This window comes from Alternaria viburni, assembly GCF_023758015.1.
Source record: "Alternaria viburni strain BMP 2772 chromosome Unknown scaffold_36, whole genome shotgun sequence".
Classification (NCBI taxonomy): Eukaryota; Fungi; Ascomycota; class Dothideomycetes; order Pleosporales; family Pleosporaceae; genus Alternaria; species Alternaria viburni.
The window spans coordinates 53,677-73,596 of NW_026055805.1; the positions used below are offsets into that span (position 1 = coordinate 53,677).

Genomic DNA, 19,920 nt, shown 5'->3' on the forward strand with positions numbered 1-19,920 from the left:
CAATCCCACTTGCCCCATCTTCGACAACATAACGCTGTTATCGATAGCGCAACACTTGTGAGGGGTAACCGACATACTGGGATATGATAATGACGGAAAGCGGAAGCAACGATCAATCGTAGTATAATTAAGGCGACGCGTCTCGATCGCTCGCTGCTATTGTAGAACCCACACTCAACGTGACCAGATACCTAAGAATCATCACATTCTGACCACTTGGTCACTTCAATCACACTCGTTACCTTCATACCACGCTGAACTTGACCGAGAAAGCCCATTATGCCTAACGCCGGTGAAGCGCCTCCCATCCTAGACTTCTCAAGTACGCTTGCCCGTCAGACAGCCTTAGCAGTAGAAACATTGCTAATGAAGCCTAGAGTTCTACCAGAACGACCCAGCATCCAAGAAACAACTCGTAGAGGAAGTGCGAAACTGTTGCCTGCATAATGGGTTCTTCCAGATCACGGGTCATAATGTACCAATCGAGCTGCAGAACAGGATGATGGACTGGAACAAGAAGTTCTTCGATCTACCACTGGAAGAGAAGAACAAAGTAAACAAGGGTATGTTCAGCCATATCATTAAGCAACGTCGTCTAGACACATCAACTCATCCACACCCCCATCTAGACACAACCAACACCTGGAACCGGGGCTACGAGCTCCTCGAATCGCAAATCCTCGAAGCCGGCACCACGCCCGAACTAAAAGAAGGCTTCTACATCGGCGACGAAATCCCAAAAACACACCCCTACTTCATCAACAAGAAACTCAACTCCGGACCCAACATATGGCCGTCCGCCGCCACCCTACCCAAAGTCCAAGACTTCAAAGAAACATCCTTGGAATACTACACCCGCGTCGTCACCCTCGCAAAAGACATCTTGAAAGTCCTCGCCTTGACACTCGATTTGGAAGAAACCTACTTCAACGCCTTCGCCACAGGCGCAGTAGCAACAATGCGCCTCCTGCACTACCCGCCCCAACCACCCTCAAGCCCCACGCACCTCACCCGCGGCATAGGCGCCCACACAGATTTCGGCTGCATAACTATCCTCCTCCAAGACACCGTGTCCGGCCTGCAAGTCTACGACCACGCCACGAAAGAATGGCTCGATGTAACCCCCACACCCGGTGCTTTCGTCATCAACCTGGGTAACCTGATGATGCGGTGGAGTAACGACCGGTATGTGAGTAATCTGCATCGTGTTATCAATGTGAGTGGGCAGGAGAGGTATAGTATTCCTGTGTTCTTTAGCGGGAATCCGGAGTATGTGGTGGGTTGTTTGCCGAATTGTAGGGGGGAGGGGGAGGGGGTGAGGTGGGCGGAGATTACGGTTGAAGAGGCGATTTTGGGGGGGTATAGGGAGAGTTATGGGAGGGCGGAGGAGTGGAAGAGGGGTCAGGAGGAGACGAAGAGAGGGGAGAGCGCGGAAATGGATGTTGGGGCGCAGGAGGTGGTTGTTGCGTAGGTTTGGTGAAGAAGACGTGGTCGTTGCTGCAAATACGCGATGGTATGTTATACTTGTGACTCCTCCTATTTGTGAGAATATCTTCTTGTCTAGGCTGTCGATGTTGAAGAAGTTGGGAGTGGCTCGTTTCGCTCTGCGTCATCGCAGTACTACGGGATGAAGTGAGTGGCGAATGAAATAGGATGCGTGGTTACCTCGGCGATATCCACAAACACCGCATTAGATGCCAAATTAATGCTTGTTAATCGATCAATCATCGCCATTATACACAGAAGTTCACACGTGCTGTTCCGAGGTTCGCGCTGCATTCCAGGTTGAGAAGTGACCGGCAGAATTCCGCCGGTAAAATCTGGCCGCACTTTTGGCCCCCAAATGCTCACACGCGAGAGCGCCAACCTGTCTGATCGCTTCGCATTGGTTCACAACACCGTAAGGCGAATGTCTGGACCACATTTTGGATAGATCAGCCTCCAACCACCCTGTTATCGGTCTCTTAGCCGTGCTGTGGGCCCTCCGGCCTGCATGCTAGCGGCCTAATTATAGGCCGCGGATACAAGCGAGATGCTCTTGTACACTTTCTCCCTAGAAGCGCTCTATATTTAGACAGCTGCCTTTCCAAATGCTCAAAGACTGGTGTCTGGAGTCGGCACGTCATCTGCCAGGTAGCCCTAGGCCTGCCCCTTCGTGCTGGAGTAGGTCGTGGGCAGTTTGTGACTGGCTTGGTCGTATAGCCTTACACCTTTATCAAAGCAGCACATGCAGGAAGTTGCTGTGAAAGAGATGTTAGGAGTGTGAAAGAACTTTAGATTGCATATAACCATCATCGACATTATCTTTTGGGTATACTCGTCCGTGGGTCGAGCACGCGAAGGATGTTGCCGAGGTGCTGGTGACCGGTTGTTGTTGCCTCAACACCACAGGGAGAGTAGGATAGCTCTGAAGTGGTATCGCGTCGGGCGAATGCTGATAGCACGCTAATCGCGCGAGGTGGCGTCTCCGGGTATGTGATGATGATTACCAGGAAGTCTTCCACCACATCCGCCGAAGAACATTACACATTTTCCCATCGTCACCATGGTCGCCCAGCACATTGACCCAGACATGCTCACAAAGATGTGCCAGTTCACTAGCACATACTATCGCCAGCCATATCCTGCTCTTGAAGAAGTACAACACACCGGCGCCGGCATATACGTCCTCGTTACCGAAGCTTCGGAAGAAATCGGTCGGGCAATCGCTTCATCGTGGGCAAAGGCAGGGGCCGCGGGCATCGCCATCAGCAGTCGCAATGAAGACGATCTCGAGCCCGTCATCGTCAGACTGAAGCGACTCAACCCCACAGCACAGATCCTGGCCATGGCTTGCGACACCACAAAATCGGCCGAAGTCGCCAGGCTCTTTGATTCGATAAGAGAGGAGTTCGGTCAGCTGGATGTAGTCATCGCAAACGTCGGTACCGCACATCTCAGCAGGATAGATGAGATCGACGACAACGACGAGTGGTGGGCCGATATGACGACAAACTTCCGCAGCACACATCTTCCCGCCCACCAATACATCCGCACTTTTGGTCCTGCACCAACCGGAACATTCATCTCCATCACATCCGGTGCGGGCACGGTCGTGACCCCCGGTCTCTCTTCCTATGGCATTGCGAAACAAACCGACCGCCGGCTCATCGAGTTCCTCAACGTCGAATATTCAGATATGAAGGCTTTCTCGCTAGACCCGGGGGTCGTGAGGACAGAGAGGACGAGCGATATGTTCAGGCCCTTTGCGTTCGATAGTCCAGAGCTAGTCGGCATGTTCTCGGTCTGGCTAGGCGGAGGAAGAGCAGATAAGCTGAAGGGCAGCTATGTGCATACTACATGGGATATAGAAGAGTTAGAAAGAGAAGCAGACGATATAGTCGGGCGGGGTACACTGAAAGACAAGTTTCCGGGGAGCTTGCTGGTACAAGAGGGTGTAACCTGGGGAAACCAGATTCATGCACCGGAAAGACATGTGTAACTTCTCATTGCGAGGAGATTGAGAATGTGTATAGACGATCCGAGAGGTGCCTCTCACAACGAATGCAAAACCGATGTTGATGCCACTTTGATGCTGCTGAAGCCGTGATGTCCCGATGTGTGCAATAACCTCGAAGCTACAAATCAACAATGGTGTGTACTGGTCCGGCCAGACGCTTCTCAATCTCTTCCCATGATGCCATCCGCCGCTTGTCTTGACTCCATAGGGTACCACCTACTCCGTGATTCCATATCCAAGCATCGCATAAAATGATGTCGTCCTCATCGCCGTAAAAGCTGACCGGTACATCAGCTTCCCAGATACGTACTGTATCTTGATGTGTCCAGTTCCGGGTCTTGTGGGGTGTCCGATGGTTCGAGTTCACATCGACCAGAACAACGTCCAGACTTTTCCCGTCGTATGATCTGAATATTGAGTCGATGGTTTTCGCTGCTAGGTTGACGGGTCGCATCATCACAAGCGCTTGCAAGGATGGGGTCTTGAGACAGAATGCTATTTCTAGATCCGACATCTCTTGGGTAGTGATGGCAAGCCGTTTGAGATTGGGCGGTGGGTGTCGAAAGTAGTTGACCACATCGTAGCTGACAATGAGCTCTTCAAGGTGTGACATGTGTGAAAAGACTCTGTTGACGGTGACATGTGGCCTGATTTGCTCAACCTCACTTGGGGGTGCATAAATCGGAGAGAGGTCTAAAGCCAGTCTCTTCAGCGAGATCAAATTGCTCAAGAGGTCGATAATTTGGGGTAGTCGCACCAAAGGCGTGTAGTTCCCTTCGACCAGCCTGTGCACCTCAGTTGGCGAGATGAATATTGATGTTATATGGCGGAGTGCCTGGGCTTCCGCGAAAAGTTCTTCGTTTCGCCCGGCTTCTCCATAGTTGAGAGCTTGTGGGTGATGCCCCAGGTTTAGTCCGAGTGTTCTGCGAAATCGCGCATAGGTCGTGCAACTGTCCAGATACAGACAATGTGAGTAAAGATACTGTGTTGCTATAAGATAAGTGTTGCGCGACACCAGAGTGAGTGCGCGCAACGTCTTGGTGATGATGTTTGACGGTGCATACGCTACAGGATGCTGGCCGTTGTGGGTACCCACAAGTTGATCGAGAACGTTGAGGAAGAGCTCTAATGGCAAGCTGGCGAACCCTCGCGATATATTCTTCGGGAAGTCAGCCTGTTCCATTAGTTCGCTAGCGATATTGAGTAGATATGTGCAAGCTGGAGATGGCGAGAATAGATTTTGGCGACATTGTTGAGCCTCCTTACGTCATCACTTTCCCCGCTCGCGGCCCGCACGCTAATCTTCATAAGGTCTAGCCTGGGAGCTAATCCTGGATTGTACGAGCGACGCATGAGCTACGGCGGCGGCCGTGGCGTCCGTAGACTCCGTGATCAATCTCTGGAGTAACACCGTTACCCAGCGCACCTCGGCCGACTCAAAACGAAGCGCGTTCTAGGGTGCACAGGGCCTCAGTCGGGGCAACAACACATCCGAGCCATTCGTAGGTGGAGGCGGAGAATCTGATACACCGCTCCGCCCACTCCAATGCAATACCCCCTCATCAATCGGCTTCGACTGACCAATTGCGTGTGTTTATGCTTGTATACATTTTAGGCCTCCTGACTGGTCGCGTCCCATGGTGTGTACTCAAATGCGTTCAAACCCACTACTCGGTCGATCTCATCCATGCTTTTGACCGGCAGCTTTGAGCGAATGCAACAAGTCTCTCATGGTGCGGATGCGAGCGTCTGTCAGGTATGCTACTTCCAAGGTGGCACACGAAGTACCCTCCAGGACGTGCGTCACTATTGAATCGAAAAACCACCGCCAAAAATGAAGGGCCGTTCGCGACCTTGGCCCCCACATTCCGCAAGCGCTGGCGATATGTAAAAGGCCCACGCAGCTAGAGACTTGAGTGAACATATTGCAAGTTGGATCACAAGATCAGTCCTCTACTCGACCAAGATCTATACGGGCGGGAACTGCGAGCTCACTCGAACTTCATCAACATGCCACTTCAGCGGGGCGTCTTGGCCGCTCTCTTGGTGGTACTGGCCTACATCATCAAGGTACAAGACTCATATCAAGCTCCTTGACGTCAAGACTAACAATGCGAAGATCGTATGGACAGGGTTCACGGGTCCACTGTCAAAGCTGCCAGGGCCGTGGTACACTAAATACACCAACCTCGTCCTTCGTTACCAGACGGTTTCAGGCAAACGAATTTTCTACGTGGACAATCTTCACCAGCGCTATGGCGGCGTCGTACGAATATCGCCAAACGAGACAGCCGTATCAGATATAGCCGGTGTCAGTCAGATACACAAGATCGGTGCGGGATACCTGAAGTCGGACTTCTACTCGTCTCTCCTTCCAACTGATACACCCGGTATATTCCCGATGCGCGATCCACATGCCCACGCCGCAAGAAGAAGGCTGTTTGCCCGACCCTTCAGCAACACCAGCTTGAGCAGCAACTGGGACGTAGAGATTAGGACGAAAGCAAACCTAGCTGTCCAGAGAATTCGACACGACGCAATGGGTTCATCGCAAGGAGCCGATGTCCTCAAATGGTGGACGCTCATGGCGAATGATGTAATCGCTCACCTCAGCTTTGGAGAGAGCTCCGAAATGCTTGAGATGGGTAAGGTATGCAACTCAGCCTTCTTCAGTCTTGCTATGTATGCATTCTCTAATAACAGAGGTAGCAAACACCATACATCGATGCTATTCAGGCTGCGCTTATTTGCGGTATCATTCGGTCCGAAATTGGAACTACCATCTGGAAACTTCTTAGTTACCTCCCGATCAAACGGATAAAGTTTCTCTACTCGATCGATGATGTCCTAAACGAACACGGCGAGCGGGCGATACAGAAGATGCGCAGTGAGGGTGGCAATACTAAGAATCTCTTCAATCAAATGATGGCTGCTGGGGAAGACAGTAAGACTGCCGCGCTTTCTAATAAACACATAAGGGAGGAAGCGGCCGGCTTTATTGTGGCCGGATCGGACACTACCGCGGTGACGCTCACGTATCTCGTCTGGGCGGTTCTCAAGCAGCCTGATCTGCAGTCTCGACTCGAGAACGAGATTGCAGAACTCAGCGAGGAGCTTACAAAGGAAGAGCTCGAGAACGCGCCTCTATTGAACAGCGTCATCGCAGAGACGTTGAGGCTTTACGGCGCTGCTCCTGGTGCGTTACCTCGGGTTGTACCGAAACAGGGCACTGTCATGGGCGGCCATCACATCCCCGCCGATACTGTGGTCAGCACCCAGGCTTACACAAACCATCGCGATCCCTCTGCCTTTCCCAATCCCCACGAATTTGACGGCCTTCGCTTTTTGGACAAGAGCACGATGTCAGCACATCAGAAGGCGTCATACATGCCCTTTGGAGGTGGTTCGAGGGTGTGTATTGGCATACATTTGGCGTACATGGAGCTCCGCTTAGGAGCTGCTCTCTTCTTCCGACATTGTCGCGGCGCCAGAATTGCCGACTCCATGAACGATGAGATGATGGAGATGGATAACAACTTCTTGGTTGCTCCCAAGGGTCATCACTGCTACATCACCCTGAGATGAGGAACCTCAACTTCAGTAACCTACTCGTGTTTCTGGTAGTTGCGAAGTTCTTCGAGACCACCCATTAGCCTTTGCATAGAATGTTGCACGTGTGTAGGTAGGAAGCAAGAAAGTTATACGGTTGTTTGGAATTATATGCACGGCGGAGTGAATGTCCCTCAGTTCCACTCTGCTTCAAGATCACCAATCTTATCCTCCGGATACAAGCCATTCCATTCTTCTGCCAGCTGAAGTGCCAGATGCCGACGATCGCCCAGCAATCCACTGTTGACGACCCTAAAAAGCTTTCTCGCGATGGCACTCTCGCGCGAAAGACCAAAAACGATGAAACCTTCTGACGCTGCGCTCCTAAAAGCCTGCTTCAACGTCCTGAATTTCCCTTCAGGCGGCTCGTACGTTGCCAAGTCTTCGTCTCTCTCGTCCATCGAGTGACCTACCCATGCCCAGAACGGGGGCCGAAGGGCCACAAACTTGGGTGCAAAGCAAGCCATATCCCAGTCTACGATACCCGTGATTTCAACAGTCTCTGGGCCTGTGATCTTAGCGAGTATGTTCCGGGGAAACAAGTCGCCATGCGTAAGATGGAAGCGCTGCCCTAGCCATCCGCGCCTGTCTAGAGCTTTCGCAACGGCGATTATGATTCGCCACATGTTTTTGTTTCGATTTGCACGTCCAATCTCTTCTTCGTACTTCTGCCAGCGCTGGCAATGATCAATGAGATACTCAAAAGGCGTTTGAGATGGCGCTGGACGCTGGCTGGGCTGAGCGAAGTGTGGTCGTATCTTCGCTTCTTTGTCCGTCGGAACGGGGAATTGATCCAGTGCCACAGCTGAGCTCCCTGAGTTCAAGTTACTCAGGGAGATGAACCCAGCCGCGGGCGTCGTGACGGCTGCAATCTTCTCCACTGTTTCCGTAATCTGCTGGATGGCCGACGCTTTCTGTTGCGGATTTAGCTCTAGCCACAATGCATGTAAGTTCTTACCAGGTAGTAAGGTCTGCAGGGTATATGGCCGTCCCAAGGCATTTGTCGGACCAAGATCGTACTTCTCAATCTTGGGTATGGGTAGCCCTAGGCAGGAGCTGATAACGCGTTGTGTAACAATGTCGCCAGCCACGTCGCTCACAGGAGGACCATCCATGTCTCCATTCTTGTCTCTTGGAATTCTCAAAGCAAACTTGCGGATTCGTGGAGGTATGCCAAGAAACCTTGACACTCTAGCGCTAAAGTCGACCCCGGAGTCACGTCTTTGCGCCTTGTCTTGTAATGTGACAGCTACGACGATGTTGAAAGAGCCCATTCCAAGTACTTGGAGTGAAGCCTCATCGATCTCGCTACTAGGAAACAGATCGGCAATGAGTTGCAGAATTCGGAACTTCAGTCTCAAGACTGTTTCTCTCCCTTCCAGAAAGCCTACGCCACCCTCAGTGAAGATGTTTTCGTCATCGAATAAGCGCCGTAAGGGGTTCTCACTCTCATATCCAGAAGTTATCAGCCCATCATTGCTCGGGACGCGATCTGGGAGATATTGTCTAGCCGCTTCAATGCAGGCAATGTCAACTTTGGTCAGTCCTTGAAGTGACATATCGAGATGCGCCATCAGGCGCGGCTTTGACGGTTATGTGAACTTGACTGTTGTTGTTCCCGGTCTCGACAAGTTCATAAGGGAAGGATCGAGCTGGCAACCTTTCGACTGTGAAGGAAATGGTACATCGTGAAATGAGTCGTAGTAACCGCGGATACACAATGACCATTGTAGGTGCACAATGTTCTTTTACTATGTTAATGAGGGTGGTTCAGTACTACGCTGTGTAATTGATACAGCTTATAAGGAGATTGCTAACACGTTTAACGCAGCGTGGTCTTATAATCCGTACCATTGATAGCTTCGATATGGTACTGTAATTACGGTTGAGTACAATTTGCTCAATACCGTGTGGATGTCAACATGAACCGTATAGAATTAAAATCTCAGGGGTGTGATGCTCCTGTAGCTCTTGAGGCAATCATGAACGGATGATGTACATATAGTTCAATGCAACAAGGGTTTCACATGGTATACCAGTGGGAAGACGATCTTCAAGCATTTAAATGCAAGGAGCGGATTAATTGATTAAGTGTTGACGGTCCCTTCGCATCTCGAAAACATGTTACTTCTACTCCGCAATAACAGATTCATCTTCTCCTGCATTCTTTGCAGGCTCTTCATCAGAGTCAGAGTCAGAGTCAGACATAATCTCGTCTTGCTCTGCTTCCTTTGCAGGCTCATCATCAGATTCAGGTTCAGAGTCGGACTCGTAGGGATCACGGAACCGAACATCATCCTCGGGGTGGAGTTTAGTCCACTCTTTGATGACGCTTTTCGCTTCTTCCAGGCGATGGGTACCCCCTAATATTCCCGTCTTCAGTATATCGAACATGCGTCTAGCCAGCATCGCCTCTGGTGAGAAGGCATACAGCTTATACTTCTCCGACGCATTGTCGAGAAACACTTGCTTCAAGATCTTGTCCAGATCAGTGGTGACCTCCACGTTTGCCACGCTTTCGTCATCCGACTCATCGCCAGACATATCCTCGGGGGCCCAGAGCCAGAATGGAGCTCTATAAGCCATGAACTCGGGGGCAATGATTGCTGAGTCCCAGTCGATAACGCCGGTGATCACCGCCTCGGTATCACTGCGTACTTCAGCCAGGAGGTTGTAAGGCTTGAGATCGCCATGAACCAGTACACATGGCCCACTCAGAAAGCCCCGGGTTTCAAGTGCTTTAGAGATCCTCTCGAAGCTCACCCAGACGTCATCGAAACAAACGCCCTCTTCCTCGTAAAATGCACGCCACTGCGCGCATCGCTCAAGAAGGTAGTCGATGGGCTTATAAGTCGAAGCCGGCTCGGGCTTCTTCTGCTCATTACGAGACGGTATAAAGAACTTCTCGGTGCAGATTGGAGAGTTTGGAGGCTTGTTGAGGTTCTGAGCAGATATATCGCCCGCCGGACCTTCCACTAAAGCAATGGTGGGAGCAAGAGCGGTAATCTGTTTCGTGAGGCACTTCATTTGCTCTATGTTCAGGTTATTCGCAAGGTCCGTCGCCAGGGTGCGACCCGGGAGGCGACCCTGGACCATGTATGGCCGTTCGAATATGTTCGCAGTCGTGAGATCATAACTTGCGACCTTGGGGATGGGCAGAGGCACCCGAGAGCCAGCTACCTTCAGGATTGATACTTCTCCTTTCATAGAGTCGCCCATGCGCGCAGCAAAGCCGTCATCCTCTTCGTAACTACACCGCGGGATACGGAAGATGTACGACTCCAGTTGTGCGGACTTCTTCTTGCGCGTGCTCAGGCAAGGGAACAGAAACCAGGCCAAGCTAAACTTCTTGGGCTTCTGTGGAAACGAGATTCCGATAACTCGGTTGAAAGAGCCACCCTTCATTTCATGGACTGTGACATCCTTTGGGCTTCGCCGGAATAGTTTCGCGGCCAGTGCGGGGACTTTGTGCTGAATTGTCTCGAATGGTTCCTGACCATAAGTAACCGTGTTCGATTCCGAGACTGCATCGTCTAGTAGCTCTTCCTGTTGCTCATCGTCGGTATCCTCTGATTTGTCTTGGTGTTGCATGCAAGTCTCTTCGGCAGGGCCACTAGCACCGTGCGGCGCATCCGAAACGAGTGCCGGCGAAGCGGCGGTGTCGGGGGAACGAGGTGACATGATATGTCTGTTGGATGAGGAAAGACGTTGCGATAGGTAAAAGAATCTTTTAAAGGTGCTGGGGCGCGTTGTGCCCTGGCTCTTTGTTTGCTCAATGCCAAGCTTTGTCGGTGCACAGCGTCGTTTCCTTCGGAACTGTCACTGCGCGCACGGTGTGAACGCTCAATGTGATTCAATCTTCCAAAGTCAAGTCTCATATTTTCGCAATGAATCTCGTCAATTCTGCATATATAATGCTCTGCGAGGGCAGCTCGACATTTGCGACCCCAATAAGCAACCCGACAGTAATATCATAACCCAGCAACCACAGAACACAACCAAATATTTCCATAACACTATAAACATGGGGTTCCACGGTACTAAGGGTCAGATTCGTACGAAGGTCACCAAGGGGACTAAACATCACTGCCCGGGCGCGTCAGGCTGGGTCGGCGACGAGAGCCCCGAAAACTGCCGAGAAGGTGACCTACCAGGTGGGGGCAAGTACTGCAAAAAGCATCAGATGCCGTGTCGCAACGGCTGCGTAGGCGAGGCCCATCTGAAGAACCAGGCTGGCTGTACAGCATGCGAGCGAAAGTGGAGGCAAGAAGCTAAGGTGGAGAGAGAGATGAAGGAAAACATGAAGGCGAACGAAAAAGATAAAGAATTCCAGGATTTCATGAACCCACCTAAAGGGAGGAAGAAGGAGAAGAAGTAAACAATAGAAACAGGTATCTGTCATTAAGATAAAGTAGACGGATGGATGGATAGTTCACGGTTCGGAGTATATCGGATAAACTTGCTTCTGTGGAAGCAACGTCGAAGTGTCGGGTACATCCAAGGTATTCCAGTTCGCATTCTTCCCTGTACGACTTCTGATGTGATGCGACCTGTGCGTTATGAAATGATCCTGAAGTTAAGAAATCTCTTCGATTGCTGAACATCCCATTGTGGCACCTGTAAGGCCGCTGCGCCCACTGACTACACTCGGTCCCGATGCTCTCTGAGACGGACCAGAACAACGGGAGGGTGGTCACCCATATCTCTCTTCTTGACGTCCACAATTCCAGAGGCCTCCACGAAATCACGCAGGCGTTCGTAACCGTAGTTGCGTGCGTTGAGGTCGGGCGAGATCTTGCTGAGGTAGACGCCGACGTCGGCTAGATGAACCCAATTGTCAATGTCGCTCCTGCAACTATTCACGGCCCTGGACAAGCCCTCGACTGCTGACTGATCAAGAGGCCTTTTGCCCAGCCTGGGAGTTGTGTTGACGACAGGGTGGGAATCGACGAAGCCGAATGGGCGGTCCGCAAGTGTCGTCTCTTCGGGTGGGATATTGAGTACATCGAAGTAGGTAAACTTGTCGCAAGCGGCAATGAACGCGTTGTTTGTCTTGCGTTCGCCAAACCCGAAAACGGTGACGCCCTGCTCCCGGATGCGGGATGCGAGCCGGGTGAAGTCGCTGTCGCTCGAGACGATACAGAAGCTGGAGAAGCGGCCAGTGTATAGCAGATCCATTGCGTCGATAATCATGGCGCCATCAGTTGCGTTCTTGCCCGTGGTGTACGCAAATTGCTGGATGGGTGTTATTGAGTGATTGAGTAAGCACTCTTTCCATCCTTTGAGCGAGGGAGAAGTCCAGTCGCCATAGATTCGCTTTACACTGGCCGTGCCGTAGTTGGCTATCTCAGCCATCAAGCCGACAATGACCCTGGGTGAGACGTTGTCACCGTCTATCAACACCGCTAGACTGGCATCCTTCGAAGCCATTGCTGTTCTCTCAAAAGCTTTGGCTAGTAAGGGCTGTTATGTATCAGGCAGAAGAGGTACTTGGAGGAAGCGTTGCTGAGATGATTACTACCCCGCGATACCATTCAGGCACAATACGCTAACTCCGGTGGGTCACGGATCCTCAGGCTTCAAGGCATCGACTTCAGCTGTGTGGTACCGCGTCGAACATGCGATTTAGTGAATCAAAGTAGGGTAAACATTGACTAAATTGTTGTTGTGATGACTAAGAGCCGCGTTTACCGGCTCTTTGGAATGCTTTGGTGGCCTATGGACTCGTCCTCGCATTGCCCGGGAATCTTGAGAACGTACACATAGCTCTTGTGATGAGCTAGCAATTATTCCGTTCTGCGGATGCCATTGCGCGGCTATTTTACTCTGTTGAGAGTCGCGAGATCTGCTGGCGGGTCGCGTCGTCATGATGTTCGCTACCCCCGAGCGTGAACGCGTGTGGGCTTCATTTCGTGTCACATCGCGCGCGCCCTCGGGAACGCGCATAGGAGAACATCGCATATAAATCGCGCGACACAACAGATGTCTGCGCGCTGGTGCGCAAGATCGAGACGAATGCTGGAACGGCAAAGATTCGACGAAAAGGGATGATGTGGTGCGGTCTTTCCGAGGTTGACAGAATCGCGCACCGCTACCAGCCGTCAGCCAATCACGTCGACGTCTGTGCAGACCAATCACATACGTCATCGACTTGTTGAATAGTATCAGCGCAGAGACGCGTCGCGACAATTGGTCACTACACGTTCTGCATCCTTCAATTCTGCTCCCGGTAGACCCCGTCGCTCTGTTTCTCGTTCTCAAGTCTCGGCAAGAGCCCAACAAATTCACAATCGTCGCGTACAACAGTCGCGTCGCTCCATTCCTCACTCTCAAGTTTCGGAGAGAGCCCAACAAATTCACAGGCTCCGCGCGCTTCACGCACTTCACGCTGAGCGCCTCGGCCTTGCAGAATTGACCCAACGCTTGGCTTCATTTGGACTTGAATCGGGTCCTGGAGCTAGGGACGCAAGCCCGCCTCCGATTTATTCTCCAAGACAAGGCGTGCCAGCCTCAGACGGTGCAAAGGTTCTCTGGAACGCCTTTGTTACCTACGTAACGCAGTTGGATCGCATCTGTGGAAGAATCTACGATATAGCGTTCGAGGATCCCATCTTTCGTCGCCTCTGCAAGACTTTGATTGAGACCAGGTGCAGAAAGGTGGAACAGCAACCTGCTAGCAATACCATTGTAGGCTACTTCGTTCCGAGCCTGATACTTCCTCCTTCCCCATCAGAAGGCGCTAGTGGTCGGCAAACTGAGCTGTACTACTTCCAGATAGTGACATTGAAGGTCCTCCAGCCCGTGATAGTTGGTGGAAGGCTCGGACAGGTGTGGACCAACACAGCTTCAAGGACCATGTCGCTGAAGCGAGGTGCCATTGACTCGTTCTTCAAGCGCCCTGAGCCCAAGAAGCCCAGATATGAAGCAAGTCTTCATAAGTCAAGCCATGCGTCTTACCCCTTCGCTATCCCACATCTGCCTGCCCCGTTCACGGAGCAGTTGGGATTCGCACCTGCTGAGGAGGGCAAGCTCATGAACGACCAGCTGGATCTGGATCTTGTATACTATCAGCCATACGTACCTTCCGGTATTGCGCCAGGGCTTTTCGAGTTCCTTCGAGGGGAACTTCCCTTCTACCGTGTGCAGTACAACATCACCCGCGGAGGAGCACAAACTCAGATCAACACGCCGCGGTTCACAACCGTCTTTGGTGTTGACGACACATCGCGCTTTGCAGCTGATGGCAGCATCGTAGATGCAAAGACTGGAAAGCCGATTGAGAAAAGCCGCTACAAGTGCGCACCTCGTCCTATCCCACAGTGTCTGGAGGAACTGAAGAAGGTGACAGAGAGCACCACTGGCGAGACCTTCAACTTTTGCCTTGTCAATTACTACGCCGATGGCAAGGACAGCATATCGTACCACTCCGACGATGAGAGGTTCCTCGGTCCTAATCCAGCAATCGCATCGTTCAGTCTCGGTGCAAAGCGCGACTTCTTGATGAAGCACAAGCCTATTCCACCCAAGGCAGGCGTTGTGATTGAGGAGCCAAAGGGCATCAAGCTGCCTCTCGGCTCGGGAGACATGGTCTTGATGCGTGGCAAGACGCAGGCGAACTGGCTACATAGTATTCCTAAGCGCGCAGGCCCTGAGGCGGGTAAGGGAAGGATCAATATCACTTTCCGGAAGGCGATGATCAAGGGCGGTACGGAGAATTACTACCAGTATAATGTTGGCACGGGAGGCGTGCATAAATGGGACGCGAAGGCCGAGAAGATGGTGCCTTGGACGGCGGCTGCAGAGCCTCAAGCGTCTGCGAACGGTGATGGCAATAGCGCGGGGCCAAGCAACGGAGCCTGATGGATCAGACGATATGGCGAATTTGATGATAATGATGATTGCACGCCAACCTAGGAAAAAGCTGAACAGCCTGGAGCCTACATTGACGTTAGATCACCTACTTTGCAAGGTTTTAGCTTAATGTTGCCTGCAGACCAGTTCGGTTTTTTCCTTGTATGAAGTGATTGCGAAGAAATCGATATTTGCGTTCGGACCTAGATTGTGTATTTCGTTAGATAGATCTGTTTCTCTTTCAACAAAGTTTCGTTCGGAAAGTTTTCCGCCCCAAATTACCGTATGCACAGTGTTGTGTGATACAGCAAACTATGAACAGGCTCCAGACTTGTCAAAAGCTTGTCGCGGTGCGAAGTAGCGGGCCTGAGTTGCCGCCAGCGAGCAGGTGGCTTGAGCGTGGGCTAGTTCGACCCCGCCTGGGGCAAGCGCGATCACGAGCAAGCCTGACATGTGGAAAGAGCTGTGTGCGATGAAGGGGCCATGTGGACGCAGGATTGCGGTAGTGGTAGAGATGAGGTCGCCACTGAGGGAGCTGACCGAATTTGTACAGTCAGTCACATGGATATGCGTGATGGCGACATGATGAAGAGTCGCATGTCGCAGGACATCTTGGCGGCGACGGATGAGGGTGGTCGGAGTTAAAGGCCGCCTAATTCTGCCCATGGCTGTACCAGCCTTTGACTGCAACACCACAACAACCTCTTCCGATCTCTTTATCTTGGGTTATCCGAGTCGCCAAAGCTAGCGCACATCACCAAAGGCCTAATTGAGGAGCCTCCACTATCAGAGGTCGCTATCGTGAGGCGGGCGCGTTAGACGGAAAGCTGGCGGTGCGTGCAAGCCTGTTTGAGAGTAAGTACGAATCGGCGCATGGCTCTGTGAATGTGCAGCTGCTGACAGAGGCTAGCAGGTGTCAACAAGCCTTCGATATACCGCTAGACCACATTCCTCTCACCGCGAGGTCGACTGCCCATTGCATGAGCTGCACCTTCCCCTCATAAGAAGCGCTGCGTAAGCCGAATCTAGACGAACCACCCAACGACGGATTCCCTACGCATCGATTGAAGCGTACGTCTGCGCAATACAAGAGGCAGTATCGGGAGAAGAAGAGCGGAAAGTGTGCCGTATTGGACGACATTCACTGGTGGGAAGGGCGGAAGCAAGTCGCATACAAGTCAACACCAGGGCAGTATCGCCATTTCAAGTCCACGCCTCAGAGTCATAGCACTTGGCGCATGGAGATAGCTCAGCTCCGGAAGATTTAAGACCGCACCGGGCCGCAATCGCAGAATCGCACACCTTACGACCTTTCGCTACACTCTCCTCTGCAAAGCGCATACTAGCGACCACCAACTTCTGCACGACACGAGTCTGGACCAGTCAACACCCTAGTTTCGCAGCTTAGGCGACCACCAAGGCGTGAGATTCCATCATATATCTCGAACGGACTTTAGCGCTTAAGTCCGCATTCTCCGTCGTCCCATATCACACCTGCGGACGACGCGATCGCGACCATGCCGCCCACTCCGCCTTCAACGACTTCGTCAAGCGCAGGACAGTCGCCGCCAGATCCGCAATTTAGAGTTGTACGTAAACGGAACCGAGTTCCCTTATCATGTGGAGCATGCAGGCATCGAAAGTAGGCACACATCTCGACAACGAAGCAATCATCGCCACATGCTGACCATCGTAGGCTGAAATGCAATCGAGGTCATCCCTGCGACAATTGCACCAAACGCGGAGATACGGCATCATGTACGTACGCTGCTCCAGGCAACCGCAAGAAGAGCTCAGCCAGCACCGGCTCCGCCACGACGCCCGATGATATGCAAAATCGCATTGACCGTCTCGAGGGGCTGGTTCTCTCGCTGATGACCAATGGCGCGCAGAGCGCAGGGCCTGCCGCTGCTCAAGCAGCTATCGCGAACAGCATGGCCAATGCTGGCCCGGACCAGCAATTCGATCCAAGCCAAATGATCACGAGCATGAGCACCGGCGCTCCCGAGTCGATACCCGAGGAGGACGTGAACGATGAAAGCGAGATGGAGACCGTTACAAAGTCTATTGGAGTAATGAAGGTGCACAACAACCACACCATTTTCGCATCAGAAGCACACTGGTACGCAATCTTGGGCGAATTGTCGGAAGTCAAGAACTACTTCGCCGAGCACAAGAAACAGTACGAGGATCAGCTCAAGCGATTCAAGGCAACTCACGTCGAAGATCGACCGCCGGGTACATCTTTCCTGATGGGCGGACAGAAACCAACCTCCAAAGCCGAGGTCCTCTCGCGCTTTCCACCAAAGCCCACAGCCGATCTCCTTGTCTCGCGCTTTTTCAACACATACGATCCCGGCATTCACATCATACACGGGCCCTCGTTTCAGGAGGAATACGACAGGCACTGGGCACAACCAGAAGAGACGCCTATTATCTGGCTTGGTACTGTGTTTGCGATGATGTGTATCGCGTTACAGTCGTACACACGAGCTGGCGATGAGCCTCCGGAATACCACAACAAGTCTTGGGAGATGTCAAGAGAATATGGAGACTTGACGGCGCAATGTTTGATCATGTCAGACATTACGCAGCCCATTACAGGGATGATGGAGACCTTGATCTTGCACGTTCATGCAGAGTATGCTCGTAGTAGAGATGCAGAAGTTGGCATCTTGATAAGCACGGGTATCATTGTGCGGCTAGCGATGCGCATGGGTTTGCATCGGGATGCGGCGCCATATGCCGGCATACCCGTTTTCCAGGCGGAGATGCGAAGACGTGTCTGGGCTGCGGTCCGCTCATTTGATCTGCTGTTCTCCGCACAGGCTGGGTTGCCGCCCATCGTCCGACCGCGGGATACCAACACTGAGATACCGCGGAATATATACGACGATGAACTCCACAAAGACATGAAGATACTACCTCCTTCGAGACCGGAAACCGAAGCTACACCTACACTCTTCCTCATCAATCGGACAAGATTGATCTACAAGCTCGGAGAAGCGGTCGAGTGCACAGATACTCTGACGTGCTCTTCGTACGAAGAGGTCATGAAGCTAGACGCGGAAGCTCGAGAGCTACACGACAACATCTCGCCGCATCTCAAGATGCGAGGGATGGACGAAGCGGCGCGCGACCCTTCTACCTTGATCATGCAACGCTTCACGTTAGATCTCCTCTTCCTAAAGATCATCTGCGTACTGCATCGAAAGTATCTGTCTTATGCGAGAGTACAATCACGTTTTGCCTACTCCAGAAAAGCGGTTATTGAAGCCTCGATGATGCTTCTCAAGCACCAAGCGACCTTGCACCGGGAATGCCAGGCCGGCGGTCGGTTGCGCAATGTTAAATGGTTCATCTCATCGCTGACCACTGTCGACTTCCTTCTTGCAGCGATGATCATCTCCTCTGATCTCTACCACACTGCTAGGGAAGCGCCATCTCGATCTCCACCGTCAGGAGACACACTCGTGTGGAGTTCAGATCGTTGCGAGGAGATGCTCGAAGCTATAGAGATAGCGGTGGGCATCTGGGATGGTCTGAAAGATCACTCCATGGAAGCGTACAAAGCGCACACCACGCTCAGTGTCATGCTGGATCAACTCAAGAAGAACCGGGTAGCCAAACAGACGCCCAATGGCTTCCAAGCAGCTACATCCGCATACCCGACAATGGCACCAATGGAAGACGCCAATGTAGCACCTGAACATTCGGCAGCGATGACACTGGGCCTACTCAGCACAGGCGGCATGACGCCCAATGCCAACATGTTCGATCAGCGATACCCTGCCGGTATGGCGAATCTACTAAACGACCCTATGCCTCAGCCGTCGACGGGCTTGACACCACAATACAACCAGCCGACAAGCGGACCATCAGGGCCAGAGAATGCACCAAGTCCGTTCTCAAACCTGTTCGGAGCGAATCTGTTCCAAAATCTAGATCTCCCGCCGACAGACAACATCAACTGGGTTCGTCGTCATCACAATCCCGCGATTAACACTCGGCTAACATGACTAGGACGCATGGGACTCGTACATCCAAGGCCCCAACCCTGGCATGGAAGCGACCAACAACTTCTTCCCCATGGATCTTGGTAGCATGCCTATGCAAACAGAGCAAAGCGGGATGCCAGCCACTGGACAGACACCGAACCAGCAACCTATCCAAGGCAACCGAGCAAACATGTTCGGGCAGGATGTCTACATGGGCGTAAGTACTGATGACCACGATTCATTGCATGTTATTGATAGCTGACAGCAACAAGGCTGATTCCACAAAGACGAACTCTGGTGAAGCTTATACCATGGGGTTTCTGATGCCGAAGCAGTCTAACTAGTACTTCGCGCTCTTACGTTGTTTGCGAGCGGGTAATGAGCCTATGATTATGTAACTTGAGCGCCGTTTGTATTTGCATGACTTGTACTTTCGGGGGCCGAAGCTTGGTGGTGTTACTAGATACCCGTTAGCTATTGGATGTACAAAAGGGCGGGAGGAAGGAGGCGCAGCAAGCCATGTGCCCCGCGCTGCGATGGCAAACATGAATGAACTCAGCTCAGCCTTTGCGCTTGTTTCAAATCCCCACATATACCCAGATTTTTCACATCTTCTTTGCCAACTAAAATCTTCTTGACCTGCCTTGTGGCGTACTCGCCCACTTCGTATCCCGATATAGCCCGCGACGATCAAGGTCCATACCAAGACATCCACCCCGGCCAGCTGCCGCGCCGCGTTGCTGCCCCACTTGAACCGCTGGACCCTGAATTGCCGGCGCGTGGGCTGTCAAACGTCATCGCGGTCACGACTTGCTTACGCGCTCGCGGGCTTTTGTTTGGCCGTGAGGCTGCCAAAGGCGGGCTGCCTGAGGCTTGGGTTGCACAAGAGGCTGCTGTGCCGCCTACGTACGTCTGCGACATCTGCTTGTCACGCACCTTACCTTTCGACATACAGACTTCAGA

At 52.2% G+C, this 19,920-nt stretch overlaps 10 protein-coding genes across 10 annotated transcripts; 6 read left to right on the forward strand and 4 right to left on the reverse strand.

The window, feature by feature from the left end:
- Positions 1-279: 279 nt before the first annotated feature.
- On the forward strand, positions 280-1,471 carry J4E79_011020 (uncharacterized protein; the record flags this gene model as incomplete). The annotated part of the gene is made up of 4 exons (XM_049359851.1): positions 280-322; positions 378-563; positions 630-1,185; positions 1,300-1,471. 4 exons carry the CDS (start codon positions 280-282, stop codon positions 1,469-1,471), a joined length of 957 nt encoding a protein of 318 aa, XP_049205627.1.
- A 1,074-nt stretch (positions 1,472-2,545) lies between these two features.
- On the forward strand, positions 2,546-3,481 carry J4E79_011021 (uncharacterized protein; the record flags this gene model as incomplete). Its single annotated transcript, XM_049359852.1, has 1 exon — positions 2,546-3,481. The coding sequence occupies one exon, from the start codon at positions 2,546-2,548 to the stop codon at positions 3,479-3,481; it is 936 nt and encodes a 311-aa protein (XP_049205628.1).
- A 136-nt stretch (positions 3,482-3,617) lies between these two features.
- J4E79_011022 (uncharacterized protein) lies at positions 3,618-4,682 on the reverse strand (the record flags this gene model as incomplete). The annotated part of the gene is made up of 2 exons (XM_049359853.1): positions 3,618-4,284; positions 4,483-4,682. The coding sequence occupies 2 exons, from the start codon at positions 4,680-4,682 to the stop codon at positions 3,618-3,620; spliced, it is 867 nt and encodes a 288-aa protein (XP_049205629.1).
- An 827-nt stretch (positions 4,683-5,509) lies between these two features.
- Positions 5,510-7,084, forward strand: J4E79_011023 (uncharacterized protein; the record flags this gene model as incomplete). The annotated part of the gene is made up of 3 exons (XM_049359854.1): positions 5,510-5,569; positions 5,619-6,149; positions 6,209-7,084. The coding sequence occupies 3 exons, from the start codon at positions 5,510-5,512 to the stop codon at positions 7,082-7,084; spliced, it is 1,467 nt and encodes a 488-aa protein (XP_049205630.1).
- A 158-nt stretch (positions 7,085-7,242) lies between these two features.
- On the reverse strand, positions 7,243-8,682 carry J4E79_011024 (uncharacterized protein; the record flags this gene model as incomplete). The annotated part of the gene is made up of 1 exon (XM_049359855.1): positions 7,243-8,682. The coding sequence occupies one exon, from the start codon at positions 8,680-8,682 to the stop codon at positions 7,243-7,245; it is 1,440 nt and encodes a 479-aa protein (XP_049205631.1).
- A 556-nt stretch (positions 8,683-9,238) lies between these two features.
- J4E79_011025 (uncharacterized protein) lies at positions 9,239-10,789 on the reverse strand (the record flags this gene model as incomplete). Its single annotated transcript, XM_049359856.1, has 1 exon — positions 9,239-10,789. The coding sequence occupies one exon, from the start codon at positions 10,787-10,789 to the stop codon at positions 9,239-9,241; it is 1,551 nt and encodes a 516-aa protein (XP_049205632.1).
- A 343-nt stretch (positions 10,790-11,132) lies between these two features.
- Positions 11,133-11,486, forward strand: J4E79_011026 (uncharacterized protein; the record flags this gene model as incomplete). The annotated part of the gene is made up of 2 exons (XM_049359857.1): positions 11,133-11,163; positions 11,212-11,486. 2 exons carry the CDS (start codon positions 11,133-11,135, stop codon positions 11,484-11,486), a joined length of 306 nt encoding a protein of 101 aa, XP_049205633.1.
- A 263-nt stretch (positions 11,487-11,749) lies between these two features.
- Positions 11,750-12,538, reverse strand: J4E79_011027 (uncharacterized protein; the record flags this gene model as incomplete). The annotated part of the gene is made up of 1 exon (XM_049359858.1): positions 11,750-12,538. The coding sequence occupies one exon, from the start codon at positions 12,536-12,538 to the stop codon at positions 11,750-11,752; it is 789 nt and encodes a 262-aa protein (XP_049205634.1).
- A 1,425-nt stretch (positions 12,539-13,963) lies between these two features.
- On the forward strand, positions 13,964-14,968 carry J4E79_011028 (uncharacterized protein; the record flags this gene model as incomplete). The annotated part of the gene is made up of 1 exon (XM_049359859.1): positions 13,964-14,968. The coding sequence occupies one exon, from the start codon at positions 13,964-13,966 to the stop codon at positions 14,966-14,968; it is 1,005 nt and encodes a 334-aa protein (XP_049205635.1).
- A 1,820-nt stretch (positions 14,969-16,788) lies between these two features.
- Positions 16,789-19,301, forward strand: J4E79_011029 (uncharacterized protein; the record flags this gene model as incomplete). Its single annotated transcript, XM_049359860.1, has 3 exons — positions 16,789-18,933; positions 18,983-19,174; positions 19,230-19,301. The coding sequence occupies 3 exons, from the start codon at positions 16,789-16,791 to the stop codon at positions 19,299-19,301; spliced, it is 2,409 nt and encodes an 802-aa protein (XP_049205636.1).
- Between the last annotated feature and the right edge of the window lie 619 nt (positions 19,302-19,920).